The sequence below is a fragment of the Azolla caroliniana genome, unplaced genomic scaffold (genome assembly GCF_043228905.1).
Source record: "Azolla caroliniana isolate FFs.n. ecotype wild unplaced genomic scaffold, voAzoCaro1.0.p SCAF_10, whole genome shotgun sequence".
Classification (NCBI taxonomy): domain Eukaryota; kingdom Viridiplantae; phylum Streptophyta; class Polypodiopsida; order Salviniales; family Salviniaceae; genus Azolla; species Azolla caroliniana.
This window is the reverse complement of record NW_028230445.1, coordinates 14,424,252-14,438,464: the sequence shown is the minus strand read 5'-3', so window position 1 is coordinate 14,438,464 and position 14,213 is coordinate 14,424,252. Positions and strand designations below refer to the sequence as shown.

The following is a 14,213-nucleotide window of genomic DNA, read 5'->3' as shown; positions in this document are numbered from 1 at the left end:
TGTGCCATTTAAAAGTATGGCCCTCCTAAAAGCATGGATATTATATATATAGAAATGTTTAACCCAGTATTCACGTATATGCATGGATGGTAAATAGATGTATAATCTCTAGTGGGGGGGCATTTGGTGAGATCGATCGATCTGGGCCTTTTGCTTTGTATCTATCTATCTACCTATCTATCTGGTTAGTTAGCTCTAGATCTTTTCCGACTTTCTTGGTTCATCATCACTTGTTGGTTGTGTAATTGTTTTCTTCCTCCACAATGTCACGGGCATTTGGTGATTTGCTTCATCTTCGGATATTTTCACTCCGGATTCTCTTGGCTTCTCTCCTTGTTGCTTTCTCCTAATTAATTAAATTATATCGCTCACTCTTCTAGGCAGGTACCTACCGACCTCCAAACCCTCTATCTTGGTATACATACATACATACGTACATGCATGCATGCATGCATAGTGTGTTATGTGGAGTTATCTCTCCAGTTGATGGATGACGTAGATGAGATGAGGATCCTTCGCGTTTTGGCTTTGGCTTTGGCTTTGGCTTTGGCTTTCGTCAAGCTATCCCATGCACAATATGCCTTAACATTAGCTTGAAACGCTACGCATTTAGTGAGTGAGTGAGTGCACTTGTCCCATTCTTATAAACACATATATAATTGAGCATTGTAATTATAAGTTACTTGTTTGGTCACAATTGTTAGAAGTTATAAATAACTAATTAGCTGACAGTGAGCAACTACTTCGTTAATTACTAAATATAACCCCACACCACAAGTTATTAATAGTAAAAAAACATGGTATCAGAGAATCAATAGTATGAAGCCTGAAAATATATTACCCGCACCATACTCTACTTTTGTTGATCAATATATATATAATAATAAAAAAAAGATAATAGCCTCAACATTATGGCAAGCTCCACTTAAACAAGAAAATACTCGGTAGATAGACTTACCGCAAAAAACTACAGAATTTGGAAACCAAGGATGGAGCTACTACTTGATTTGGAGGAGCTACTTGAAGTCATCACCGAAACCTGTCAAGCACAAAAAAATACACAATCAAAAGCATGGAAAGATTGGAAAAACAAAGACAAAAGGGCAAAGCTTGAAACACTGCTACATGTAGAAGACAAGCAAGCTGATGGCATTCGAAAACTCACAACTACAACAGAAATGTGGTCCAAAGTAAAATAGATGTTTGAACCACAAGATGGTACTACTAGAATCCATACTCTTCCTACCTTGTTTCACATGTGGGTTTTGCAGGAAGAAGAAAATGTTCTTACCTTCTTTGATACCTGGGAGATATATCTCGAAGAAGCTATCATTGCGGGAAATGAAATCTCAAAAGAAATGAAGATTGAGCTCCTATTGAGTAAACTTCTAGAATCCTGGAGCACGTTTGTCACCATGAATAGCCAAGGTAATTCTTTGTCTGATTTGATTACCAAGATCCGCCATGAAAAACTTCGGCGGAAATTAAAAGAATCCACTCCATCTTTGGCAATGACTGTAACATTTAGCAAAACACAAAAATCATCTTATAATAATAGATATAGAGCTAAATTGGATGCTTACAGAAATGCAGAAATATCAAGTACCAACAAGGTAAATGATGCTTGGAAAGCTTCAACAAGACAATCCAATGGTGGTTTCAAACTGATTTGCAGATATTGTAAGAAAAAAGGGCATACAGAAAGGGCATGTCGATTGAAGCAAGTTGCAGAGAACAAAAGATGATCACAAGAAAATAATGCAACATTAGAAGACAAATCAAACTTGAAGTCAAAAGAATATATAGAATTTGGATGAAATACCAGAAGATGACAATATTTTGCAAGCATACCATGTCACTACAGAAGAGACAAAAACCGAACATGATAAATGGTACCTAGACACTAGTGCTACACATCACCTCACATATCGAAAGGACTGGTTGAATTGCTATAAAATTCTTTCCTCACAGTTGGTGTGTCCTAAGGAGACAACTAGAATATTACATTAACTAATTTATTTACTAAATGAATTCCATTGTAGTCTAGTTGGTTCGGATCATTGCTTTTTTACCTGAGACGCCCGGGTACAACTATAGGCAATGACAACACTAGATACATCATAGATCATAAGTTCATGTGGGTCCGATAAAAACCCTTGAAATTATTAAATCTTAAAAATGAGAATGTGTTACAATAATCCTCAGTTTTTCGTTAATGCTTGCGCAATATATAAATATTATTTATTACGAATCAATGATTGTTACGATAAAAAGCACACAACATGTGATCCATTGTAGTCTAGTTGGTTAGGATACTCGGCTCTCACCTGAGAGACCCGGCAATGGAAACGACAATATCATATATTAAATTTCGGACGCATATCATGTGTTAACTGTTTGACAACTCAAAAACTCAAGACCTAAAGTAGATGTTACGATAATGTGCAATTAACAAAATAATCAATATTATGTTTGAAGGATTAATGACGAACATTAGTTTGATTTTTCTCTCCTAACATCAATTTTTCTTCATAGAGTTTCCCGAAATACGCATAGATTGTAGAATAATGGTGAACTCTCGATCAACATTGCGTCATAGTTCTTTATTTGAAGCAAAGCACTAGAATATTATATTAACTAATTCATGCACTAAATCAATTCTATTGTAGTCTAGTTGGTTCGGATCCTTGTTTTTTACACGAGACTCCGGGGTACAACAATAGGCATTGGGAAAACTAGATACATCATAGATCATTATGTAATGTCGCATCGATAAAACCCCTTGAAATGATTAAATGTTAAAAACGAGAGCGTGTGAGAGTAATCCTCAGTTTCTTGTTGATGCTTGCGCAATATGTAAATATTATTTATTACTAATCTATGATTGCAATATATCTATACACAAGATAGGAGCCATTGTAATCTAGTTGGTTAGGGACAACATTATGTTGTTCGGGACAACAAGAAGCAGTATATTTGGTTTTGGTTAGTCGTCAACATTGGTACGACAAATTAGTACACCAACAATTATAGTTTGGATATCACAATACAATTTCAAGCAATACGCATAGATCGCAGACTATTGGTCAACTGTCGATGAGCATTGCACCATGTTTCTATATTTGAAGTGAACCACTGGAATATTACATTAACTAAATCATTTACTAAATGAATTCCATTGTAGTCTAGCTGGTTCGGATCCTTGTTTGCGCAATATATAAATATTATTTATTACGAATCAATGATCGTTACGATAAAAAGCACCCAACATGTGATCCATTGTAGTCTAGTTGGTTAGGATACTCGGCTCTCACCCGAGAGACCCGGGTTCAACTCCCGGCAATGGAAACGACAATATCATATATTAAATTTCGGACGCATATCATGTGTTAACTGTTTGACAACTCAAAAACTCAAGACCTAAAGTAGATGTTACGATAATGTGCAATTAACAAAATAATCAATATTATGTTTGAAGGATTGATGACGAACATTAGTTTGATTTTTCTCTCCTAACATCAATTTCTAAACTTAATCCCATTATTCGATTCATGGTAGAGGTTTCAAATGAAATTGGACAAAACATTATGTCGTTCGGGACAACAAGAAGCAGCATCTTTGGCTGTGGTTATTCGTCAACATTGGTACGACAAATTGGTACACCAACAATTATAGTTTGGATAACTGGATACAATTTCAAAAAATACGCATAGATTGCAGAATAATGGACATTGGTACGATGAGCATTGCACCATGTTTCTTTATTTGTAACAAAGGGCTAGAGTGGTACATCCACTATTTCATTTACTAAATGAATTCCATTGTAATCAAGTTGCCCCGGATCCTTGCTTTTTACCTGAGACGCCCGGGTACAAGCAGGTCTATCATATATCATGAGTTAATGTGGCATCGATAAAAGCCCTTGACATTATTAAATGTTAAAAATGAAAGTGCGTTAGAATAATCCTCAGTTTTTTTGTGGATGCTTGCAAACTTAATCCCATTATTCAATTAATAGGAGAGGTTTCAAATGAAATTTGACAAAACATTAGGTTGTTCGGGACAAGAAGAAACAATATATTTAGTCGTGGTTATTTGTCAACATGGTTACGACAAATTAGTACACCGGCAATTATAGTTTGGATAACTTCATAGAGTTTCCCGAAATACGCATAGATTGTAGAATAATGGTGAACTCTCGATCAACATTGCGTCATAGTTCTTTATTTGAAGCAAAGCACTAGAATATTATATTAACTAATTCATGCACTAAATCAATTCTATTGTAGTCTAGTTGGTTCGGATCCTTGTTTTCTACACGAGACTCCGGGGTACAACAATAGGCATTGGGAAAACTAGATACATCATAGATCATTATGTAATGTCGCATCGATAAAACCCCTTGAAATGATTAAATGTTAAAAACGAGAGCGTGTGAGAGTAATCCTCAGTTTCTTGTTGATGCTTGCGCAATATGTAAATATTATTTATTACTAATCTATGATTGCAATATATCTATACACAAGATAGGAGCCATTGTAATCTAGTTGGTTAGGGACAACATTATGTTGTTCGGGACAACAAGAAGCAGTATATTTGGTTTTGGTTAGTCGTCAACATTGGTACGACAAATTAGTACACCAACAATTATAGTTTGGATATCACAATACAATTTCAAGCAATACGCATAGATCGCAGACTATTGGTCAACTGTCGATGAGCATTGCACCATGTTTCTATATTTGAAGTGAACCACTGGAATATTACATTAACTAAATCATTTACTAAATGAATTCCATTGTAGTCTAGCTGGTTCGGATCCTTGTTTGCGCAATATATAAATATTATTTATTACGAATCAATGATCGTTACGATAAAAAGCACCCAACATGTGATCCATTGTAGTCTAGTTGGTTAGGATACTCGGCTCTCACCCGAGAGACCCGGGTTCAACTCCCGGCAATGGAAACGACAATATCATATATTAAATTTCGGACGCATATCATGTGTTAACTGTTTGACAACTCAAAAACTCAAGACCTAAAGTAGATGTTACGATAATGTGCAATTAACAAAATAATCAATATTATGTTTGAAGGATTGATGACGAACATTAGTTTGATTTTTCTCTCCTAACATCAATTTCTAAACTTAATCCCATTATTCGATTCATGGTAGAGGTTTCAAATGAAATTGGACAAAACATTATGTCGTTCGGGACAACAAGAAGCAGCATCTTTGGCTGTGGTTATTCGTCAACATTGGTACGACAAATTGGTACACCAACAATTATAGTTTGGATAACTGGATACAATTTCAAAAAATACGCATAGATTGCAGAATAATGGACATTGGTACGATGAGCATTGCACCATGTTTCTTTATTTGTAACAAAGGGCTAGAGTGGTACATCCACTATTTCATTTACTAAATGAATTCCATTGTAATCAAGTTGCCCCGGATCCTTGCTTTTTACCTGAGACGCCCGGGTACAAGCAGGTCTATCATATATCATGAGTTAATGTGGCATCGATAAAAGCCCTTGACATTATTAAATGTTAAAAATGAAAGTGCGTTAGAATAATCCTCAGTTTTTTTGTGGATGCTTGCAAACTTAATCCCATTATTCAATTAATAGGAGAGGTTTCAAATGAAATTTGACAAAACATTAGGTTGTTCGGGACAAGAAGAAACAATATATTTAGTCGTGGTTATTTGTCAACATGGTTACGACAAATTAGTACACCGGCAATTATAGTTTGGATAACTTCATAGAGTTTCCCGAAATACGCATAGATTGTAGAATAATGGTGAACTCTCGATCAACATTGCGTCATAGTTCTTTATTTGAAGCAAAGCACTAGAATATTATATTAACTAATTCATGCACTAAATCAATTCTATTGTAGTCTAGTTGGTTCGGATCCTTGTTTTCTACACGAGACTCCGGGGTACAACAATAGGCATTGGGAAAACTAGATACATCATAGATCATTATGTAATGTCGCATCGATAAAACCCCTTGAAATGATTAAATGTTAAAAACGAGAGCGTGTGAGAGTAATCCTCAGTTTCTTGTTGATGCTTGCGCAATATGTAAATATTATTTATTACTAATCTATGATTGCAATATATCTATACACAAGATAGGAGCCATTGTAATCTAGTTGGTTAGGGACAACATTATGTTGTTCGGGACAACAAGAAGCAGTATATTTGGTTTTGGTTAGTCGTCAACATTGGTACGACAAATTAGTACACCAACAATTATAGTTTGGATATCACAATACAATTTCAAGCAATACGCATAGATCGCAGACTATTGGTCAACTGTCGATGAGCATTGCACCATGTTTCTATATTTGAAGTGAACCACTGGAATATTACATTAACTAAATCATTTACTAAATGAATTCCATTGTAGTCTAGCTGGTTCGGATCCTTGTTTGCGCAATATATAAATATTATTTATTACGAATCAATGATCGTTACGATAAAAAGCACCCAACATGTGATCCATTGTAGTCTAGTTGGTTAGGATACTCGGCTCTCACCCGAGAGACCCGGGTTCAACTCCCGGCAATGGAAACGACAATATCATATATTAAATTTCGGACGCATATCATGTGTTAACTGTTTGACAACTCAAAAACTCAAGACCTAAAGTAGATGTTACGATAATGTGCAATTAACAAAATAATCAATATTATGTTTGAAGGATTGATGACGAACATTAGTTTGATTTTTCTCTCCTAACATCAATTTCTAAACTTAATCCCATTATTCGATTCATGGTAGAGGTTTCAAATGAAATTGGACAAAACATTATGTCGTTCGGGACAACAAGAAGCAGCATCTTTGGCTGTGGTTATTCGTCAACATTGGTACGACAAATTGGTACACCAACAATTATAGTTTGGATAACTGGATACAATTTCAAAAAATACGCATAGATTGCAGAATAATGGACATTGGTACGATGAGCATTGCACCATGTTTCTTTATTTGTAACAAAGGGCTAGAGTGGTACATCCACTATTTCATTTACTAAATGAATTCCATTGTAATCAAGTTGCCCCGGATCCTTGCTTTTTACCTGAGACGCCCGGGTACAAGCAGGTCTATCATATATCATGAGTTAATGTGGCATCGATAAAAGCCCTTGACATTATTAAATGTTAAAAATGAAAGTGCGTTAGAATAATCCTCAGTTTTTTTGTGGATGCTTGCAAACTTAATCCCATTATTCAATTAATAGGAGAGGTTTCAAATGAAATTTGACAAAACATTAGGTTGTTCGGGACAAGAAGAAACAATATATTTAGTCGTGGTTATTTGTCAACATGGTTACGACAAATTAGTACACCGGCAATTATAGTTTGGATAACTTCATAGAGTTTCCCGAAATACGCATAGATTGTAGAATAATGGTGAACTCTCGATCAACATTGCGTCATAGTTCTTTATTTGAAGCAAAGCACTAGAATATTATATTAACTAATTCATGCACTAAATCAATTCTATTGTAGTCTAGTTGGTTCGGATCCTTGTTTTCTACACGAGACTCCGGGGTACAACAATAGGCATTGGGAAAACTAGATACATCATAGATCATTATGTAATGTCGCATCGATAAAACCCCTTGAAATGATTAAATGTTAAAAACGAGAGCGTGTGAGAGTAATCCTCAGTTTCTTGTTGATGCTTGCGCAATATGTAAATATTATTTATTACTAATCTATGATTGCAATATATCTATACACAAGATAGGAGCCATTGTAATCTAGTTGGTTAGGGACAACATTATGTTGTTCGGGACAACAAGAAGCAGTATATTTGGTTTTGGTTAGTCGTCAACATTGGTACGACAAATTAGTACACCAACAATTATAGTTTGGATATCACAATACAATTTCAAGCAATACGCATAGATCGCAGACTATTGGTCAACTGTCGATGAGCATTGCACCATGTTTCTATATTTGAAGTGAACCACTGGAATATTACATTAACTAAATCATTTACTAAATGAATTCCATTGTAGTCTAGCTGGTTCGGATCCTTGTTTGCGCAATATATAAATATTATTTATTACGAATCAATGATCGTTACGATAAAAAGCACCCAACATGTGATCCATTGTAGTCTAGTTGGTTAGGATACTCGGCTCTCACCCGAGAGACCCGGGTTCAACTCCCGGCAATGGAAACGACAATATCATATATTAAATTTCGGACGCATATCATGTGTTAACTGTTTGACAACTCAAAAACTCAAGACCTAAAGTAGATGTTACGATAATGTGCAATTAACAAAATAATCAATATTATGTTTGAAGGATTGATGACGAACATTAGTTTGATTTTTCTCTCCTAACATCAATTTCTAAACTTAATCCCATTATTCGATTCATGGTAGAGGTTTCAAATGAAATTGGACAAAACATTATGTCGTTCGGGACAACAAGAAGCAGCATCTTTGGCTGTGGTTATTCGTCAACATTGGTACGACAAATTGGTACACCAACAATTATAGTTTGGATAACTGGATACAATTTCAAAAAATACGCATAGATTGCAGAATAATGGACATTGGTACGATGAGCATTGCACCATGTTTCTTTATTTGTAACAAAGGGCTAGAGTGGTACATCCACTATTTCATTTACTAAATGAATTCCATTGTAATCAAGTTGCCCCGGATCCTTGCTTTTTACCTGAGACGCCCGGGTACAAGCAGGTCTATCATATATCATGAGTTAATGTGGCATCGATAAAAGCCCTTGACATTATTAAATGTTAAAAATGAAAGTGCGTTAGAATAATCCTCAGTTTTTTTGTGGATGCTTGCAAACTTAATCCCATTATTCAATTAATAGGAGAGGTTTCAAATGAAATTTGACAAAACATTAGGTTGTTCGGGACAAGAAGAAACAATATATTTAGTCGTGGTTATTTGTCAACATGGTTACGACAAATTAGTACACCGGCAATTATAGTTTGGATAACTTCATAGAGTTTCCCGAAATACGCATAGATTGTAGAATAATGGTGAACTCTCGATCAACATTGCGTCATAGTTCTTTATTTGAAGCAAAGCACTAGAATATTATATTAACTAATTCATGCACTAAATCAATTCTATTGTAGTCTAGTTGGTTCGGATCCTTGTTTTCTACACGAGACTCCGGGGTACAACAATAGGCATTGGGAAAACTAGATACATCATAGATCATTATGTAATGTCGCATCGATAAAACCCCTTGAAATGATTAAATGTTAAAAACGAGAGCGTGTGAGAGTAATCCTCAGTTTCTTGTTGATGCTTGCGCAATATGTAAATATTATTTATTACTAATCTATGATTGCAATATATCTATACACAAGATAGGAGCCATTGTAATCTAGTTGGTTAGGGACAACATTATGTTGTTCGGGACAACAAGAAGCAGTATATTTGGTTTTGGTTAGTCGTCAACATTGGTACGACAAATTAGTACACCAACAATTATAGTTTGGATATCACAATACAATTTCAAGCAATACGCATAGATCGCAGACTATTGGTCAACTGTCGATGAGCATTGCACCATGTTTCTATATTTGAAGTGAACCACTGGAATATTACATTAACTAAATCATTTACTAAATGAATTCCATTGTAGTCTAGCTGGTTCGGATCCTTGTTTGCGCAATATATAAATATTATTTATTACGAATCAATGATCGTTACGATAAAAAGCACCCAACATGTGATCCATTGTAGTCTAGTTGGTTAGGATACTCGGCTCTCACCCGAGAGACCCGGGTTCAACTCCCGGCAATGGAAACGACAATATCATATATTAAATTTCGGACGCATATCATGTGTTAACTGTTTGACAACTCAAAAACTCAAGACCTAAAGTAGATGTTACGATAATGTGCAATTAACAAAATAATCAATATTATGTTTGAAGGATTGATGACGAACATTAGTTTGATTTTTCTCTCCTAACATCAATTTCTAAACTTAATCCCATTATTCGATTCATGGTAGAGGTTTCAAATGAAATTGGACAAAACATTATGTCGTTCGGGACAACAAGAAGCAGCATCTTTGGCTGTGGTTATTCGTCAACATTGGTACGACAAATTGGTACACCAACAATTATAGTTTGGATAACTGGATACAATTTCAAAAAATACGCATAGATTGCAGAATAATGGACATTGGTACGATGAGCATTGCACCATGTTTCTTTATTTGTAACAAAGGGCTAGAGTGGTACATCCACTATTTCATTTACTAAATGAATTCCATTGTAATCAAGTTGCCCCGGATCCTTGCTTTTTACCTGAGACGCCCGGGTACAAGCAGGTCTATCATATATCATGAGTTAATGTGGCATCGATAAAAGCCCTTGACATTATTAAATGTTAAAAATGAAAGTGCGTTAGAATAATCCTCAGTTTTTTTGTGGATGCTTGCAAACTTAATCCCATTATTCAATTAATAGGAGAGGTTTCAAATGAAATTTGACAAAACATTAGGTTGTTCGGGACAAGAAGAAACAATATATTTAGTCGTGGTTATTTGTCAACATGGTTACGACAAATTAGTACACCGGCAATTATAGTTTGGATAACTTCATAGAGTTTCCCGAAATACGCATAGATTGTAGAATAATGGTGAACTCTCGATCAACATTGCGTCATAGTTCTTTATTTGAAGCAAAGCACTAGAATATTATATTAACTAATTCATGCACTAAATCAATTCTATTGTAGTCTAGTTGGTTCGGATCCTTGTTTTCTACACGAGACTCCGGGGTACAACAATAGGCATTGGGAAAACTAGATACATCATAGATCATTATGTAATGTCGCATCGATAAAACCCCTTGAAATGATTAAATGTTAAAAACGAGAGCGTGTGAGAGTAATCCTCAGTTTCTTGTTGATGCTTGCGCAATATGTAAATATTATTTATTACTAATCTATGATTGCAATATATCTATACACAAGATAGGAGCCATTGTAATCTAGTTGGTTAGGGACAACATTATGTTGTTCGGGACAACAAGAAGCAGTATATTTGGTTTTGGTTAGTCGTCAACATTGGTACGACAAATTAGTACACCAACAATTATAGTTTGGATATCACAATACAATTTCAAGCAATACGCATAGATCGCAGACTATTGGTCAACTGTCGATGAGCATTGCACCATGTTTCTATATTTGAAGTGAACCACTGGAATATTACATTAACTAAATCATTTACTAAATGAATTCCATTGTAGTCTAGCTGGTTCGGATCCTTGTTTGCGCAATATATAAATATTATTTATTACGAATCAATGATCGTTACGATAAAAAGCACCCAACATGTGATCCATTGTAGTCTAGTTGGTTAGGATACTCGGCTCTCACCCGAGAGACCCGGGTTCAACTCCCGGCAATGGAAACGACAATATCATATATTAAATTTCGGACGCATATCATGTGTTAACTGTTTGACAACTCAAAAACTCAAGACCTAAAGTAGATGTTACGATAATGTGCAATTAACAAAATAATCAATATTATGTTTGAAGGATTGATGACGAACATTAGTTTGATTTTTCTCTCCTAACATCAATTTCTAAACTTAATCCCATTATTCGATTCATGGTAGAGGTTTCAAATGAAATTGGACAAAACATTATGTCGTTCGGGACAACAAGAAGCAGCATCTTTGGCTGTGGTTATTCGTCAACATTGGTACGACAAATTGGTACACCAACAATTATAGTTTGGATAACTGGATACAATTTCAAAAAATACGCATAGATTGCAGAATAATGGACATTGGTACGATGAGCATTGCACCATGTTTCTTTATTTGTAACAAAGGGCTAGAGTGGTACATCCACTATTTCATTTACTAAATGAATTCCATTGTAATCAAGTTGCCCCGGATCCTTGCTTTTTACCTGAGACGCCCGGGTACAAGCAGGTCTATCATATATCATGAGTTAATGTGGCATCGATAAAAGCCCTTGACATTATTAAATGTTAAAAATGAAAGTGCGTTAGAATAATCCTCAGTTTTTTTGTGGATGCTTGCAAACTTAATCCCATTATTCAATTAATAGGAGAGGTTTCAAATGAAATTTGACAAAACATTAGGTTGTTCGGGACAAGAAGAAACAATATATTTAGTCGTGGTTATTTGTCAACATGGTTACGACAAATTAGTACACCGGCAATTATAGTTTGGATAACTTCATAGAGTTTCCCGAAATACGCATAGATTGTAGAATAATGGTGAACTCTCGATCAACATTGCGTCATAGTTCTTTATTTGAAGCAAAGCACTAGAATATTATATTAACTAATTCATGCACTAAATCAATTCTATTGTAGTCTAGTTGGTTCGGATCCTTGTTTTCTACACGAGACTCCGGGGTACAACAATAGGCATTGGGAAAACTAGATACATCATAGATCATTATGTAATGTCGCATCGATAAAACCCCTTGAAATGATTAAATGTTAAAAACGAGAGCGTGTGAGAGTAATCCTCAGTTTCTTGTTGATGCTTGCGCAATATGTAAATATTATTTATTACTAATCTATGATTGCAATATATCTATACACAAGATAGGAGCCATTGTAATCTAGTTGGTTAGGGACAACATTATGTTGTTCGGGACAACAAGAAGCAGTATATTTGGTTTTGGTTAGTCGTCAACATTGGTACGACAAATTAGTACACCAACAATTATAGTTTGGATATCACAATACAATTTCAAGCAATACGCATAGATCGCAGACTATTGGTCAACTGTCGATGAGCATTGCACCATGTTTCTATATTTGAAGTGAACCACTGGAATATTACATTAACTAAATCATTTACTAAATGAATTCCATTGTAGTCTAGCTGGTTCGGATCCTTGTTTGCGCAATATATAAATATTATTTATTACGAATCAATGATCGTTACGATAAAAAGCACCCAACATGTGATCCATTGTAGTCTAGTTGGTTAGGATACTCGGCTCTCACCCGAGAGACCCGGGTTCAACTCCCGGCAATGGAAACGACAATATCATATATTAAATTTCGGACGCATATCATGTGTTAACTGTTTGACAACTCAAAAACTCAAGACCTAAAGTAGATGTTACGATAATGTGCAATTAACAAAATAATCAATATTATGTTTGAAGGATTGATGACGAACATTAGTTTGATTTTTCTCTCCTAACATCAATTTCTAAACTTAATCCCATTATTCGATTCATGGTAGAGGTTTCAAATGAAATTGGACAAAACATTATGTCGTTCGGGACAACAAGAAGCAGCATCTTTGGCTGTGGTTATTCGTCAACATTGGTACGACAAATTGGTACACCAACAATTATAGTTTGGATAACTGGATACAATTTCAAAAAATACGCATAGATTGCAGAATAATGGACATTGGTACGATGAGCATTGCACCATGTTTCTTTATTTGTAACAAAGGGCTAGAGTGGTACATCCACTATTTCATTTACTAAATGAATTCCATTGTAATCAAGTTGCCCCGGATCCTTGCTTTTTACCTGAGACGCCCGGGTACAAGCAGGTCTATCATATATCATGAGTTAATGTGGCATCGATAAAAGCCCTTGACATTATTAAATGTTAAAAATGAAAGTGCGTTAGAATAATCCTCAGTTTTTTTGTGGATGCTTGCAAACTTAATCCCATTATTCAATTAATAGGAGAGGTTTCAAATGAAATTTGACAAAACATTAGGTTGTTCGGGACAAGAAGAAACAATATATTTAGTCGTGGTTATTTGTCAACATGGTTACGACAAATTAGTACACCGGCAATTATAGTTTGGATAACTTCATAGAGTTTCCCGAAATACGCATAGATTGTAGAATAATGGTGAACTCTCGATCAACATTGCGTCATAGTTCTTTATTTGAAGCAAAGCACTAGAATATTATATTAACTAATTCATGCACTAAATCAATTCTATTGTAGTCTAGTTGGTTCGGATCCTTGTTTTCTACACGAGACTCCGGGGTACAACAATAGGCATTGGGAAAACTAGATACATCATAGATCATTATGTAATGTCGCATCGATAAAACCCCTTGAAATGATTAAATGTTAAAAACGAGAGCGTGTGAGAGTAATCCTCAGTTTCTTGTTGATGCTTGCGCAATATGTAAATATTATTTATTA

The 14,213-nt window shown here is 35.1% G+C and overlaps 1 protein-coding gene and 7 non-coding genes across 8 annotated transcripts in view; all 8 read left to right on the top strand.

Annotated features, from left to right (window-relative positions):
- The first annotated feature begins 989 nt into the window (after positions 1-989).
- Positions 990-14,213, top strand: part of LOC147859102 (uncharacterized) — a 53,974-nt gene continuing 40,750 nt past the window's right edge. The window contains exons 1-2 of the mRNA XM_087326284.1: positions 990-1,190; positions 1,272-1,613. Coding sequence (XP_087182410.1) covers positions 990-1,190; positions 1,272-1,613 — 543 coding nt within the window. The remainder of the gene's footprint in view (positions 1,191-1,271; positions 1,614-14,213) is intronic.
- TRNAE-CUC (transfer RNA glutamic acid (anticodon CUC)) lies at positions 3,276-3,348 on the top strand. The gene has a single exon. It is a non-coding gene; the product is annotated as a tRNA-Glu (tRNA).
- On the top strand, positions 4,896-4,968 carry TRNAE-CUC (transfer RNA glutamic acid (anticodon CUC)). The gene has a single exon. It is a non-coding gene; the product is annotated as a tRNA-Glu (tRNA).
- On the top strand, positions 6,516-6,588 carry TRNAE-CUC (transfer RNA glutamic acid (anticodon CUC)). The gene has a single exon. It is a non-coding gene; the product is annotated as a tRNA-Glu (tRNA).
- Positions 8,136-8,208, top strand: TRNAE-CUC (transfer RNA glutamic acid (anticodon CUC)). The gene has a single exon. It is a non-coding gene; the product is annotated as a tRNA-Glu (tRNA).
- On the top strand, positions 9,756-9,828 carry TRNAE-CUC (transfer RNA glutamic acid (anticodon CUC)). Its single transcript has one exon. It is a non-coding gene; the product is annotated as a tRNA-Glu (tRNA).
- TRNAE-CUC (transfer RNA glutamic acid (anticodon CUC)) lies at positions 11,376-11,448 on the top strand. The gene has a single exon. It is a non-coding gene; the product is annotated as a tRNA-Glu (tRNA).
- TRNAE-CUC (transfer RNA glutamic acid (anticodon CUC)) lies at positions 12,996-13,068 on the top strand. Its single transcript has one exon. It is a non-coding gene; the product is annotated as a tRNA-Glu (tRNA).